Source organism: Ochlerotatus camptorhynchus, unplaced genomic scaffold (assembly GCF_037179485.1).
Source record: "Ochlerotatus camptorhynchus isolate MF236.1 unplaced genomic scaffold, CSIRO-AGI_Acam_v1.1 ptg000379l, whole genome shotgun sequence".
Taxonomy (NCBI): Eukaryota; Metazoa; Arthropoda; class Insecta; order Diptera; family Culicidae; genus Ochlerotatus; species Ochlerotatus camptorhynchus.
In genome coordinates this window covers 3,886,647-3,903,419 of record NW_027040867.1, presented here as the reverse complement: position 1 = coordinate 3,903,419, position 16,773 = coordinate 3,886,647, and the positions used below count along the sequence as shown (strand labels likewise).

At 38.8% G+C, this 16,773-nt stretch overlaps 2 protein-coding genes across 4 annotated transcripts in view; both read left to right on the top strand.

Moving 5' to 3' along the window:
• The window catches only part of emb (exportin-1 emb), a 42,316-nt gene extending 25,566 nt beyond the window's left edge, over positions 1-16,750 (top strand). For 2 of the 3 annotated variants that reach the window (XM_065232888.1, XM_065232887.1), the window contains 6 exons: positions 2-291; positions 366-467; positions 537-914; positions 979-1,311; positions 14,679-15,044; positions 15,112-16,750. In XM_065232888.1, the coding sequence (XP_065088960.1) occupies positions 2-291; positions 366-467; positions 537-914; positions 979-1,311; positions 14,679-15,044; positions 15,112-15,261 (1,619 nt within the window). In that variant the 3' untranslated portion in view covers positions 15,262-16,750. Of the gene's footprint in view, position 1; positions 292-365; positions 468-536; positions 915-978; positions 1,312-1,490; positions 1,729-14,678; positions 15,045-15,111 lie in introns of those variants that run through there. The other variant, XR_010518415.1, reaches the window with a different exon arrangement.
• Positions 4,234-5,704, top strand: LOC135710367 (uncharacterized). Its single transcript, XM_065232923.1, has 2 exons — positions 4,234-4,396; positions 4,450-5,704. Exons 1-2 carry the CDS (start codon positions 4,272-4,274, stop codon positions 5,648-5,650), a joined length of 1,326 nt encoding a protein of 441 aa, XP_065088995.1. The 5' UTR covers positions 4,234-4,271; the 3' UTR covers positions 5,651-5,704.
• Positions 16,751-16,773: the final 23 nt, after the last annotated feature.

Genomic DNA, 16,773 nt, shown 5'->3' with positions numbered 1-16,773 from the left:
GGAAAGGATAACAAAGCAATCATAGCATCGAATATCATGTACGTGGTTGGACAGTACCCACGGTTCTTGAGGGCCCACTGGAAGTTCTTGAAGACTGTCGTCAACAAGCTGTTTGAGTTCATGCACGAAACGCACGACGGTGTGCAAGACATGGCATGTGATACCTTCATCAAGATTGCCCTGAAATGCCGGCGACACTTTGTCCAACTCCAGCCCAATGAATCGTGTACCTTTATCGAGGAAATTCTTGCCACCATGAGTACGATCATCTGCGATTTGCAGCCACAACAGGTTTGATTTATTTCCATAAATTTCCTATGATTTTATGAAACAATGTCAAATAACGTTTACCTTTTATTGTCTAGGTTCATACATTCTACGAAGCCGTCGGTTATATGATTTCCGCCCAGGTCGATCAGGTTCAGCAAAACATTCTGATCGAAAAGTACATGATGCTGCCCAATCAGGTATGCTAAAACTTCTGGTCCCAACGTTCCTATTCGTAAAAATTCTCACCATTATCATTCTTCTCCTAGGTCTGGGATGAAATCATCTCGCAAGCGACGAAGAACGTCGACATTCTGAAGGACATGGCAGCTGTGAAACAACTCGGAAGCATCCTGAAGACGAACGTCCGGGCGTGCAAAGCGTTAGGGCACGCGTACGTTTCGCAACTGGGTCGCATCTATCTCGATATGCTGAACGTGTACAAAATCATGTCGGAGAACATTACGCAGGCGATCGCTCTGAATGGCCTTGCCATCAACAACCAACCGCTGATCAAGGCGATGCATGTCGTCAAGAAGGAAACGCTTACCCTCATCTCCGAGTGGGTGTCCAAATCAAACGACTCGCAAATGGTGATGGAGAACTTCATTCCGCCGCTACTGGAAACGGTGTTGTTCGATTATCAGGTAGGATCACCAAACCCCACACAATCCAAATCTCCCATTGGAAACTAACTTTTGCGTTTCACAGCGTACGAAGGTACCGAATGCCCGAGAACCGTTGGTGCTCAGCACGATGGCTTCCATTGTCAACAAGCTGCAAGCCGTAATCACGCCGGAAATCCCGAAGATCTTCGATGCCGTGTTCGACTGCACGCTCGACATGATCAACAAGAACTTCGAGGACTACCCGCAGCACCGGACCAATTTCTACGAACTGTTGCAAGCGGTCAATACGCATTGCTTCAAGGCGTTCCTAAGCATTCCGCCGAACCAGTTCAAATTGGTCTTCGATTCGATAGTGTGGGCTTTCAAGCACACGATGCGCAATGTTGCCGACACTGGATTGAACATTCTGATGCAGGTAAGTGGGTATGGGGGAGGGATCCCTCCTCTCCCCATGGATGGTTCCTCAAAGACCGTGCTGCCGGAAGTTAATCCCCTCGTCCAAGTGAGTGAGTGAGTGCGAGCCTAAGGTATATAGCGCGAAAGTGTCTACTACTAGCAAACGTAAAGAAATGCAATGATTGATTTTTCTTTCAGTCCACAGGAGTACTCAGTCAGCCTCGGGGGGGTTTTGCTGCAGGACAACCGGCAGCAGTGCCCCACCGAATTTCAGTATGGGTTGTGTGTACGTCGTTCGTGCTTGATGGTGTTCCTGGCGATTGAGTATATGTGAGAACGGATGCGAGTTGATATTGAAACAGACATCAAACAAGCGCTATAAGAGCTAGGTTCTGTGATGAAGAACATCGTGATCCATTCGGGTCATGCTTGATTGGTGAGCTCGGACACGGCAACTGATGATGATGATGATGATGATGGTGAATGATTGTGTATACTAATTTTCATTTTTTTGTTCTTTGTGTATGTGCTGTTTTGCTCTGCGGATGAATGTTTACGAGTGTAAGTTAGGTTTCGCATAACAGTAGTGTTCCGATTTTGGCTGGATTGTTTTTGACTTTGAGAACGTCAGAACCTGTTCAAAGCAGATTCGATGTAGTAAAAAGTAGATACATAATTTCGTGGGTTGTAAAAGGTCGTTCAATCTAGCTCATTCACTGTGGCTGTCAAATCCAATACATAACGCACCTACATCACATCGATTTAGGTACGTTGCATTTTGGCACCCACTTTCTGGTTGGTTTACTCCAAAACTGGTGCAAGTTCGATATGAAAATAAATGTTTCAATCAGTTTATAATGTTTTTTCAATGCAATGAGTACTGATTAATTAATGTAGGCAAAATACTGTCCTTCGTGTCCCAATGAACTCACTGGCTGAGAAAAATTGCATTGCTATATTTTTTCTCACGGAAATTATTGCTCAATTATCTTAAAGGCTGAAATTGCACAGAACTCTGTTAGATTGAACGACCGTGTATTTTTTATCGGACCTGGCCACTTAGAAACATGTCCAGTGCAGTTCTTTTAGTATCTATGAACTTCGAAAGATGTCTACAGAACTTTGTGGTTCATACTGCCAACACTGGAAAGCAGTGTTACACCCCTGTATAGAAAGCGACCGTGTTGGATTTTTAGTGAGTTTTGAGACTAGCAAGAAATAAGCACGTTGTAAAAGTCATAAACGTTTTCGATTTATTCTATCGCGGATTATTCCTACCGGTTCCCACATTGGTGACCCCGACGGGATATCGCGGCTCGAAAAGCAACAAAAACGAAAGCAGATCGCTAACAACGCGAATACGAACGTGATAGTGGAATACGCTGCTGTTGTTGCTGGAGTTACAGTAAAGTTTCCAGATTTCTGGAAGAAAGATACCGTGATGTGGTTCGCGCAGGTTGAACCACAGTTTCCTTTGGCCAAAGTTGCCCGAGACCACACCAAGTTCTATTACATCGTCGCGAAGATTGATCAGTCCGTCATATGCCATGTAGCAGACTTGATCACGACTCCGCCGGAGCGAAACAAATGCGAAACCGTCAAGCAGCGTTGATTTCTTGATTCCAAGTGTCAGTGAAAGGCAGATTGGAGCTACTTTTGGGTGCTTGCGATCTCAGGGACATGCGTCCCACTCATCTCTTGACAAAGATGCAGGAACTTGCTTGGGGGCCTGAATGTTACGGACGATTTGATGAAGATGCTGTTCCTTCAGCGAATGTGTCAAAGCTGTTCTCGCCATCAGCGATGGTACCATAGGGAAACTCGCCGAGAAGGCAGACAAAATGCTTGAGTTTCCATCGTCACACGTCGCTGCAGCTTCCACCAGCACCCCCGGAGCAGACGCTGGTACTGAGCTGCAAGGCCAAATTGTGAAATACGCCACATCAAATCATCGAGAGGTACTTCAAGAAGTCGATATCAAGCCGAATGACGAAATATACTGGTTCCACCCAGGGTTACTTCCACTCACTTGCTATAAACAAATGTTTTTCGGAATTATGAAATCATGAAATAGTATAATACTAATTAGTGCTTATAAGTTACAAGAAGAGGTCATGAAGTATATGTTTGACAAATAAAATCTGTCAATATTGCTTTCAGTGCGTCACAATCAGCGATTTTACGACTCGTGAGCGCTCACTCTGAGTGAATAATCAATGTGATTGATATGTGAAATGTGTATGAGTTTTATATCAGTTTGAAAACCAATTCCAATTCAATTGTTTTGTATCAAATAACTGGTCTTTCAGCAATATCATTGGCACTCTAATTTGCTGGATATCCAGTACGTGTTGCTGAATTTCCAGTAAACAGCTGTCACTTTTATGTAGGGTCAATTTGCTGGTCGTTCAGCAAAAATATTTTGCTGTAAGAATTGCTGGTTTTACAGCTCGGCAAAATCCAGCAAAATTTTGCTGATTTCTAGCGATATAAAAATAATGTGTATGTATCGGAAATACGCGTACGTAGTTTCACTTGAATCACTTGTTTTTAATGCCGTTATAAAAGTTGTTTCCATGCGATGATTGTGGAACTTGCTCAATTGGGTTGTTTAATGCATCAACAATTTCAGCTTTTAACACGTTTAACTATGTGGAAGACTCTTAGAAACACGTTAATACTTTATTTTTTACATTTAAATAAGCTACAGCTAAGAAATCGCAAAAACCTTTTTTTAAAACGTTCATTAAATGACATTAGCTTTTATATCATGACGCTTGCGACTTACGGTGTAAAACAGGGCACAATACACGTTAGATAGCAGATCAAAATTTCAGTAGGGACACCACTTTACCACATACGAGACGTCAAATGTAAATTTTTTTCGCCAAGCTCGTAACAACAACATCAGCTGTCTTCATCTTCATTCTTTTTTGATATAAAAGTTTCAAGAGTTTTAATCAGTGTTTAATCCTAAAAATGGAGCCAGGATTTTCCAAAGCGGATGCAAACACGCTCCCGAAGGTGGATTTCTTCATGGTGCAATATTTTCTGACCACTAATGAAAAATTCCGTGACGCTAATAAACGAGGAAAAATCGAAAGGTAAGCCGAGTTTCATATCATCTCGTTCAGCAAATTTATTGGTTTGTTTTCAGGTCATCCAACCCCGATTATTTGAAGTCTTCTATTGGACGGGTTCAGTTAAAAATTGACGGGAATCTATGCACGGTAAAAGCGAAAATTGTGCCGGAGCACAAGATTACTGCTAGGCAGTATTCCGTGGTTGCGATAATAAATACAGCCGATGAAAAAGTTGTTGATATCTTTTGTGAAAGTGACGCACAGGGGTGTAAGGCAGCCGCAGGGGGTTGTAAACATGCCGTAGCGTTTTTATTCTATCTGTATGAAAAATACAGCCAGCCTTCTCCTACTGATTCAATATGTCTCTGGAAAGTGCCGAATCTGTCGAAAGTAGAAGAAAACATAGACAAGTTTGATCTTGCCAAGCATCGTGATTCCGGAGTTTCCAATTCGAATGAAGTAATTAATGGAAGTGGAAGGTTTCTTCAAACATTGCTTAGCAAATGTCCGTCAAGTGCTACTATTAGTGCATTGAAGTATCATCAAGCGTTTCCGAAGGTAGAAGGATATGCTTTGCATTGTCTTTTGATAGACTTCAAAGAAAGTTCCGAAGCAAAACAGAGCTCGAAACGTTTTATTCAGTTCTGCAAACGTACGATGATGGATAGTGTATGTAAAAAAATTGAAACTATCACTACAGGGCAAGATTGTTCCCAGTGGAAGCTGCTAAAATATGGGCGAATAACAGCTTCAAAAATTTTTGAGCTGTCGAGGTGTAAAACTGGCGATGGTTCTCTCGTAAGGTCCGTGCTAGGACAAACAAGTTTTACTAGTGAGGCGATGAAACGAGGGTTACGATTAGAGGACAAAGCAGTAAAAGCAATTAGGATGCGATATCAAAACGTTCGCAGATGCGGACTATTTCTGAGTCCTGATTATCCCGTATTTGGTGCATCCCCAGATGCGATCAACAGTTCAACAGTTTTTGAAATCAAGTGTCCATCGAAAAGCGATAATGTTAAATATTATGTTGATGTGAACGGAAATTTACAAGAGAAAGTAAAATCTCAAATCCATCTTCAGATGATTATGTCAAACCGCAAAAAAGGTGTTTTAGTATTAGTTCTACCGGAATTTGAAAAAAGTCGAAACCCTCTCAAATTTGTAGAGTTCTATGAAATAAATCTAGATGTCGATTATATACAACAGAAAATGACAGACAGCTACAAGTTTTGGAAGACTAATATTTTTAACAAACTGTTTACATCTTTTTGAAAACCTAAGTGATTCAGTTTTAATTTGTTGTCAGTTAGATTAAAGCATTCTAACATGTATCCCAAATAAATTATCTAACCCTTAACCGACCGGACTTTGGCTTACTCTAATGGCTACTGGGGGAAGGGAAGGAGGGGTTGGTATTGATATGAGTGATTTGGTCAGCTTCAGACTGAATGAGATAAAAAAGCTGAAGATAATCGTTTGTTCCATTTGTTTTAACCACTCAGTGTTCAGCCTGGGACATTTATTTGACCCCCATGTTTAACCTAAATATTTAGGTTCTTCCAGAAAGCTTCTCTCTTTGTCTTTTTGTCTGTTCCTACCTAGCTATCTTCCTTCCTCCTTCTGGGCCATGGTTTGGAAGTAGTTGTGTTGTTTCTTGTAGGAAGCGGACAATCAAAACCAAATTAAAAACTTAACAACATTTTTATTTATTTGTTCTACATTAACCAACAATTGCTTTAAGATTTTACGTACATTGAACTTACTTAATAAGTGACCCTTGCAAGTTCACTAATCCAGCTACAATTATAACGATAAAATCTAGGTTGTGTAAAAAGTATGACGGCAGTTCCGCATGAGGTGCGCACATCCTGAACTCCCTGAACCTTCGAATAAGCCGTTCCACGTGTATCCTGACACAAGCTATCTCTTTTGCTTTCAAAGCATCCTCTTTGGATAAGGCTTCATCTTTTGTAACACTTGGTGGACGTATCAAAAATCCACCCTTTTGAGCAACTTCTACAGCAATATTTTTGAAGCCGCGATCGGCCAAAACTCCTACATTTTGATGAATATTATTCAAAAATCCAGAATTCCGAACAATTTTTTGGTCACTCGCACGTCCTGGAAATCCTTTTGATATAAAGTTGATGTGACCACATGGGGTACATGATACCAAGTACTTTATTGTATTACACGATTTATACTGTGAATATGTAATTGACTGCACAACTGGGTCGGTAGGTTTCTGAATTTGTGTTTCAAAACAGTCAATTATACTTTGAACTGCACTATATTCTGTCAGGAATGCGACTGGCAAGAATTTTTTAATTGCTTTTGCATCAGGCCAAAAAATCAGCTCTTTAAATTCTCCAGCTATTTTTGACACATTTTCATCGAATATTTGTGAAATTCGCGAACGAGATAGACCAAAACAGTCCGATAACAATTCAAATGTTTCATTTAATCTTATTTTCCTTAGTACAATCATTATATCCCTCTCACTAACATTAGTGGTTTCTTGTAAAGATTGCAATATATGGGTTCCATTTGATGGGATTCCTAAATATTGCATACTTTTATCTTTCATTAAATTGTACACAAAATTTAAATTCTTTAATTTATCCTCCGTTAGGCATTGTTCATGTGCAAACTCTCTCTCGCTCCGATTGCTGGGAAAGTACTCGCTGCCTGCTGATGATATAATGTCTGAAAGTGTATGGAAATATAAAAATGTGTTATTGCTTGGAAATTTTAGAACCAGAATGATGAATTACTATTCCTTGCTAACAAGTAAAACTATCAGAGACAAACCAGCCTTTAGGCTGAAAACCTTTCAAATTAAGAAACAAAAAAAAGACAAGAAATAGCTAGCTATTATATGCATTTTTAATCAACAAGTTCAATCACCTGTTTACCTGCTCCGATCAAAACCAATCAATGTCCCGTAATGCCCTAGTAACTAACTATATGATATATTGATGTTGGTGTAGTAACCATCGAACTATTGGATTGATCGTAGTATGTCAGCAATAAATTATTAGACAAGCGTCACTTTTCAAATCGACGTATTTGATTTTGCAAACAATCACTTCAATCGACGATTTGTCTTAACTACTAGCTCACCCATGCAAACTAACACCACGATCAAGTAAGGGAATCTTTCCTCTGCCAACTGGTGCTCATAAACTTATACAATGCCCTAGTAGCTAAGTACCTGAACTTTCTGATGCAGGAGTGCTGAAAGAACCAGTCGGAGTATTTTGATCCACGGTTTGGATAAATTTCTTTGGAGAACACTGCTTGCTTTTCTCGGGTTCAATGTTCACTCGATGAGAGTCGCTGTGCTTGATTTCCAAAGGACGAGCCAATGGGTCTGATTTTGGAATCAAAAAGCTGTACCTTTCAGCATCTGAAACAGAAAATCTTTGAAAACTAACAATACGTTATTTAATTACATTTTTTACCTTGTACAAACGGAAGATTCTTATGAGGAACAATATTTTTGTCCAACTGGTACCGCACATTGAACTTAGGTGATTTTACTGGTACTATTTTGTAGTCAGAAGGCTGAAATGGTAAATAAATGCATAGAAAATACATTTATTTGCACTCGCATTTAAATCAATTATATTCACTTACATTGAAATGCCGCTGACAAATGAATAAGCGCTTCCTTTTGCCAAGAACTGCATCTGACTTCATGATGTTGACACGCTGGAACCACAATTCTTTCAGGTCTTCTTGTTTGGGGAACTCGAAAAGGTGAACATTCAATGAATTTAATGAGTTCACGGGGCATCCGGACACCGCGCAACGCATTTTTCTACCGTTTTAGCTTTTACCAACTAGACGAATGAAAACCGAGAAGCATAAACAAACAGAAACAAGCAAAAAACTGGTAAACAAACACAGACTCTATAGTTGGTGTTGGGTGTAGGTTGTCGCTATTTAAGAGGTTGGGTGACCAGTGTAGTTTTTCGATAGAATGGAGTCTTGAATATTGACCAGGCACTCAAAAGAAGAAAACACCGTTTTTGACGTTTATACAATAACAAAAATAGAAATGTTTATGATTTTTTATTTTTTGTGCTAATCTGAATCATATGGCATGAAAACCCACATACCGTTAAACAACCCAATTTTCCCCCTACGACTAGTTCTACTTTGTGCTGTTTCTAGCAAACTAGCGATAAATGATCTCATTTTAAGAAACATTCAAGTGTTATGTATGAATGAATTTGGTTAAAATCTTAGATGTGCATACTATGCTGCCCTTTTCAGCATAGTTGTCCCATACGGTGAAACAGTAAGCTGAGAAAAATGCTGTTGAAAACATTTTTTTCCTTCTATGGGCTCTTATGGATTAGAAATACTCAGAGGGAATAATATATTTTTTTATATACAATTCGGTAGCAGGGATTTGTATCCAAATTATCTTGCCCTTGCTAAAACTTAGCATTTCACATGACTTTTACTTTTGATTCGATTTACGTGTGAATTAATAATTGATTGCATCGCAATATTTTGCACATTTTTTGGTGCCATTAATTAACCAACTAAGATCAATTAATCAATAGAGCTAGAATATTGCTTTTGATTCCAAAAACTAGTTGAATTTTAGAAGCACACGAAACATAAGGGTGATTGAATTTCTGTTCGATTGCATTACTCTCAAATTTAATCTAGTAAGAATAAGAAATCATCGGAAAAAATCTAATGGGAATGTTCGTTTGGCTCAGATTTTGACAGTTCATTTGGCTCAAAACATTCTCTCCGCTCATCTCTCCTTCTAGTATTTCTATTATGGATGGAACAACATACGCACTTCACAAAAACTACCAAACATTCAGTTATTTAAAATACAATTACTGATGTTCGGTAGCTTTTGCAACAAACTACTGAATACGGTACAGCAACCGGTGGAAACTAACGATTTTAAATGGGCTCACTACTTGACTAACCTATTGGTCCCAAGCAAATCGATTAACGTAACCCATTCTAGTCAAAATTCTAGTACTACACAATGTTTGTTTTGATTCGCTATGAAAGTTTGACAGATAAAATTAGGGGTTCGTGAATTTTCTGAGCCAAAAAGTTGAGCACGTTTCTTCGGGACCTACTAGTCTTAGATTTACCTCTATGGTAATAGCACGTACAGCACGTACCGAAGAACGAGGAAGAAGCCTCACTGCTACTGATCGGGATCCATCTTCGTGAGTCGCTGTGGGATATCTATGCCAAGCGCGTCACCCTCGTTTCAAACAGCTTACAGCTCGCCAGCCTCATCGGTGTTGAACACCCTAATAGCTCAGCATTACTCAACCATCACGACAAAACGGTCCTTTTGAAAATTTAGTCGATTGCTGAATTTATGTATGGTCCCAAATTAGGGGCATTTAGGCTGACATTACATCCATTTCCCCTACCATATATTTTTAAGACAACATTGGCAGTGCAATTTCAGAATCCAAAATCGGTCGCGGCATGAAAGTGGTCTGATTTTGATTCAGAGATGATGGATTTTAATTCTGAATATGCAAATCGATAGGAAATTTTTCTGCGAATCTGTTAAAATTAAGGATTTATCTAAAGAGGGAGGAGCAGGATCAGTAATTTCCTTTTAATTCCACTACCTTATTTGCTTATCCTTGACAGATACCTACGCGTATTTCGTCTACAATGTGCAGACTTCTTCAGTGTTTTGTACTAATACTCGAATACTAATAATCGAGTATTAGTAAAGATACTGAAGAAGTCTGCACATTGTAGACGAAATACGCGTATCTGTCAAGGATAAGCAAATAAGGTAGTGGAATTAAATAGGAATTACTAATCCTTCTCTCTCTCTTTATACAGGTATTCCACTAAGACGGCCACATTCATCAGGAAGGATTTATCATTTTTCAAAATGTCACTATTGAAAATTGTACAAATGTGCAAGTGTTGCTATGATCATAAAATGGTCACCGATTGCCTGCGAAAAGCGCTTTCCCTAACACAGATTTCAAAATTGAATTCCATCCGGTTTCAACAAACGCTGTTCATTCAATCACCGCGTGTGGTGAGTGTTGGTGTTCTCCAGTACACAACGAAAGGCTCCCCGCAAGCAGCTAGCTATCAAGGCTGCACTCAACTGCTGATCGGATTTAGTTGCTAGTCGTGAATCTGTGATTGATGTGTTTTGCTACAGCATTGTTCTAAACTGGCTTCCAACCCATCAGGACCACAAATGACTGATAAAAGAGTTAACTAAAGAGTAAGAGCTTGTATCCAAGACATACCGTTTAGGATTGGCTTGTACTACATGGAGCACCTCACAAACAGAATTCTCAAATTGCATCCGAATTTCAACCTATTAATCTTTTTCTCTGATAACGAGTTAAGAAATCAATTTAATATATACTAGGGGAAATGCTCCTATAGTTGCGGTACGTTAGAAGTGTTAGGTTCCTATAGTTGTGCATGGAGACTCAATACACAGCTATATGAGCCTAACGCTTCTAATGTACCGCAACTATGGGAGCGTTTACCCTATACTTTTACTGTGACATCACAGCTACCTTTCGTAATCCTACGTCAAATCTACGGTCGTGTCTTGGATACGACCTCTTACTTTTTTCATTAATATAACTCCGTAAAATTATGTATGAAGCTTTTGTAGGCTTTAATATTAGCTACAACTTTTGTCAATAACTCATATCTGTATCTCTTATGCATGATGAATCAGAATGAACAGAATCACCATTGTTTTTCAGTAAATGCAAATTTCACTCACTGAAAATCTATAACAAGTTTCAGTAAATGCAAATTTCACTCACTGAAAATCAATAAAAAGTTAGAGGCATATGAATGTAAGTGAATGCACAAAATGAATGTAAATGATGCCTGGTCTTGTGTATATCTTCCTCCTCCAGAGGTATTTGATGGTAGGCTCTTTTCAAATCCAAGGTTGTGAATATACACTTTGAGATTTTGTTTTCGTGTTCGGTAAATTTTACCGAAATCAAAACAGCTGAACGTTCGGTAAAACTTTGACCTTCATTTTATAAGCTAATGAATTTGAAAATAGTTTAAAAACATGTTCAACCTTGTTTAAATGATCAAATCTGGTCATTTTAGTGAAGATTCAGTTTCAAAGTAGCTGGAAAGCAATAGCATTGAACTGCATAAATTTTACCGAACAGTTCAGCTGTTCAGATTTCGATAAAAATTACCGAAGTCGGCGATAATTTTTAAGTGTGTACATTTTCCCTGGAAGGCGTTAAGCAAGTCATGAATATGAGGAACGGCAGTCACTTTATTTAGCGCTCGATAATCTCCTACACATTTTAATTCACCAGTTTTTATTTCGGAACGCAGTGAAGTAGACTTGCCCATTACTTGGAACTCTTTCTTTGCATCACTCAGCTTATCCGGAGCCATTCGACGAAATTTGTTTGCTACCGGCGGCCCTTTCGTCTTTATGTGATGAGTAACTTTGTGTTGCACTGTAGGTTTGATCATTGTCGATAGGGTTCCTTAAATTCTGGGAACGCTGTGAACGGATGCATCGATAAAACCTCCCGTCGACGATAGTCAAAGTAGTCCCAAATCGGTTGAGACCTATCGCTTATCGTACATTTTAATTATTGACCCGTTTGCTGCATGTACACTTCCGGTGGAACCAGGGTTGCTTCCACTCACTTACTATAAAAAAATATTTTTCGGAATTATGCAATCATTAGATGTTATAATGATATGTTGTACTTGTAAGTAACAAGAAGAGGGTGTAAAGTATGTGTTTGACTGATAAAACCTGCAATTCCGCTTTCAGAATTTTTTGAATTAATTTCAAAGTGATTCATAATTTCGTTGGATTTATCGACTGTTTTTAAACTCATTTCAATGCCAACATTTCAAAGGGGCGTAATTGCTTTTGTAAACAATGGCTTTAGCCGTCGATTTCTCGCAAATAAAAGCTCACTCCTCCTAATTAACAATGATAGCTGGTAGAGGAATCATTCCTATACCTATTGGTGTAATTAATTTTCATAAGTGAGCTTTTATTTGCGAGAAATCGACGGCTTGAACCATTGTTTACAAATGATTTGATGTTCAACCCGGCAATCTTTGCAGCTACAGATATACAGAGAATCGGTGTAATCCATATGTATGAAATGTATACGCGGTCACACATACTTTTTATGTATTCTTATATAGGACCTATGTGGTTTGTCTTATGGAATGTATAAGGCTGATGTTTTGGCAAAAATGTATAAGTGAAACACATGGATAAAATAATTGATTTTCGTTTCGTGTATATATTTGCGAATATTCTAATTATATTTTACCTGTAATTCATCATTAATTTCTCTCTTCAATAGAAAAACAGAACACACGGGAGAGTGAACGGTGATGATTTTGACGTTTCATACAAGTTACTGAGCATCCAGCAAAATATCTCAAATTACTGAACATGCAGCAAGATATAGCTTTGCTGGAAGCCATTCAGCAATTTGTTTTGCTGGAACTCGATTCCAAAATTTGGTGTGAGTTAGCATTGTTATGATATACTTCGTAGAGTGGATACTAGCGACACTCACGTCCCTTCTGAAATTCTCAGTTAGACTACTTTCAGGAATAATGCTGGGGAGTAAACATTATAGTCGCTATATTCATAGTCTGGCGGATAGAATTTCTATCTATCAAAAAGCGGAACCAATTTAATATATTGTAGACCAACAGTTGAAAAGGTACTATCAACTTTTATAAACAAAACGTTGAATATTCTTTCCTCGCCAATCGAAGGTAAATTACCAGCATCATCGGATAGGATAAAAAAAAAATAAAAAATAAAATAGGCGAAACTTTCCACAACCTAAAGATGGTGTTAGTTTGTGTAAGCGAGCCTTGAGTCACGAGAAAACGGTTTTCGAAATTTTGTTCGTAATAGCTGATGTGCTCTTTTTTGTTGTTGGTCGTGATTTGCTCGATTGGTTCCGCTACTTGACAGCTCAATTGGTTCCCGAGGTTCTATCCGCCAGACTATGAATATAGCGACTATAGTAAACATTGGTTCCAATCTAAACAAGAGTAACATAAGCCTGACTGTCGCTATTCCCGGCCACGCCCATATTAACCATAACTAGAGGCCACCGACTTAGCGACACTCTCATTTATGCTACGGAGTTGGAGGGTTGGGTAGGGTATTCGGTTAGGTTTCACCTCAAGTTGGCGATGCAACCAAAAGTATGTATTGTTTATTTAATCTCTCGATAGCCGGCTATCGAAAGAACATACTCAGTAAGCAAAAACGATCCCTCTAGGGTCATACTTAAATCTCAAAAAGATATTCTCACAAATATATTTCACGCAACCAGACGCTATAATGATACTCTGCACATGTTAGACATAAGAAGAGGCCAAAAAGCAAGCGTCCGACACACAAAACCCGCCAAATCCACTTGCAGTCTACGAATCGCAAGCGCTCACAAATCATAAAACCGCTGACTGCGACACTCTGAAAGCGAAATTGACAGGCTCTATGCGTCAAACACCCGCCCTCCAACTCCTCCCGCATCCAACAACACAAACCTCCATTACAACATCTAACGAATTCAAAACTCCGGAAATCACTCATCTATAGCAAGTGAGTGGAAGCAACCCTGCATGCAACCATTCTTCATGATAACTTTTTCTGCCTATCTTTGTATTAGGCCTGTGTACATGTGTTAGCTTCGAAATTTCTAACCAAACTGGGAAAATTTTCAGATAACAAAAAAAAACTTGCAAAAATACTTTCAAAGGTAATTACAAGTAAAATAAATATTGATTATTTTACGCAAAAACGAGCAAGTAATATTAAATCTCTTGTATCGTATGCTAATGCTAATTGACTGTAACAAAAATAAAAATAAAATAAAATATTAATAAAATTATATGCAAAATTTACTAGAAGATCATTACTTCATTGGTGAGAAGTTTCTATTAACGTCTAAAAACGTCAGAAAAAAAAAGTTAATTTGTGAACTACTTAATAAACTTACAAAGAAACAGCGAATCATGGGTTGTTACGATTTCGCTTATTAACGTATAGCTCACTGATTTTAGCGAACCCCTTAGTAAGCGAAATCCGCAGGCGAACAGCACAACACATTTTTATGTGCCCATAGAATATATCCCCGTATGTTTGGCAATCCTTAGAAAACAAGTGTACTAAATTTGCGTGTGCGTGTGCTCGGATTAAGTTTCGCAAAGCGGTCACCCGTGGAGTCCGGTGCTAACAATTCTCGTTTTTCCCTCTTCAATCCCCCATTGCCAGATGTTGCAAAATCTCGAGCAGCACCCGCAGGCGGCGCAGAGTTTCTACCAGACCTACTTCACGGACATCTTGATGCAAATCTTCTCGGTAGTGACGGACACCTCGCATACGGCCAGCCTGCAAAACCACGCAACCATCCTGGCGTACATGTTCTCGCTTGTTGAGGCCGGTCGGATCACGGTCAGCTTGGGACCATCGCCGGACAATGTGCTCAACATCCAGGAGTACGTGGCGACGCTGCTCAAATCCGCCTTCAGTCACCTGACCGACAACCAGATCAAGATCTTCGTCACCGGTTTGTTCAATCTCGATCAGGATGTCCACGCATTTAAGGAGCATTTACGAGACTTTTTGATCCAGATTAAGGTACGATGGTCAGGTTTGGGAATTATTTGGATCTTTCTTAATGTTATTTTTGTATTAATCGAATCAGGAGGTAACGGGCGACGACGACTCCGACCTCTATCTGGAGGAGCGTGAGACGGAACTAAAGAAAGCGCAAGAGGAGAAGAGGCGAATTCTGATGACGGTGCCTGGTATGATAAATCCGCACGAGCTACCGGAAGAGATGCAGGACGAGTAAAATGATGATGAACGGATATAATGAAAGTTGTGATGTGAAATCAATGAACTACTTGTTTGTGGGACATAAAAAAAAAGTGAATAGATCAACGGTGTGGAGCGGTTCAAATTTTGGATTATGCGTTTTCTTTCCCTGGAAAGAATTTATAATTTTAGTTTCATTTGGCAACAACAATAAAAATGGAATAAGTTCAAAGTAATGATTCACTTTTTGTAAATGAGTAGAACTATATACACACACACATTCACCATACACTACAAAACACAATAGATCCACTATACAGAAAATGAAACAAGCCAAAAACATAACCAGCACAATGCAGATAATTAACACAGCCACAGCAGTAGATAGAAAGGTGGAACGGTGTGAATCAGTTGATGAAAAATAGAGTTGTTCAAAAGTGTTGGTCGGTTTGTGTCGATGATCATTATTAACAAAATACACGGTTGCAGCAAAACCAGTTTGCGTGAGGTTTAAATTTTACATGCAGGAACAAAATGGAATCCCATTTGCATTACATTTTACTACTACACTTATTTATAAGATGCAAACAATTTAATAATTATTACTTTCCGGATTGATGCGTGTTGGTATGTACGAAATCTGTTGTTTATTATTATTCACAATATTATTTTTGCGATTACAACTACCCCTTACTCAGTTTTTTTTTTTAACGATAAGAGCGTGATTAGGCTAGCAGCTATGTAGTAGCCGGCGGTAATTAGAAGAGATATATGCTAGGCGATCGTGCGAGAGCGTGTGAGAGCGCGCGCAGAAACGGGGGAGTTAATATACTATTTTTGCATCCATTTTGTTTCGATTTAAAGTTTGCTGAACGGATTGATATCAGAGGAGGCTGAAGGCGAGATTAAAAAGGTACTGCGGATCGAGTTGTCATGGTACGGATTTTATGCTGAACGTAGATTATAAAGTTTATTAGTAAAAAAACACTTACAACACGTGAATCGACAGAGACGTGAGAAAATGAGGAACAAGCAGCACTAATAACTTATAACGAGGTTAGAATTGAATACTAGTAGCGAGTAAATCGTGTAAACGTTTGTAGAGATTTGGTCAGCACATGCGGAAGGAAGCAAACAATTCTATGAATATATAAAATTAGTAGAAGAAGCAGTGCGATTATGAGCTAAGATTTTTTTGTTTCTCCTACGAATAACAAACATTTACAAGATGAAAAAGAAGTAACAAAACTGTATGCGTGTTTGAATGTTTGTTTGTGTGAAATTTAAACTTGGAATACATGAATCACTTGCGGAGGATATAAGGAGGAGCATATGACAGTAGAAACACAGAGAAAACGGATAACATTTTTTCAACAAGTTACAAAAAAAAAAACAAAGCGGTCAAGTTGAAAATTATTTGCGTGAGAGCACATTGTGGAAGAATTTTTGATGCATTACGAATTACCTGCGGAAAATCAAGCGGAGAATAAAGCCAGAATCATTTATTATCTCATGTAGATCATAAAGTTCGATGTACAATTACTAGGTG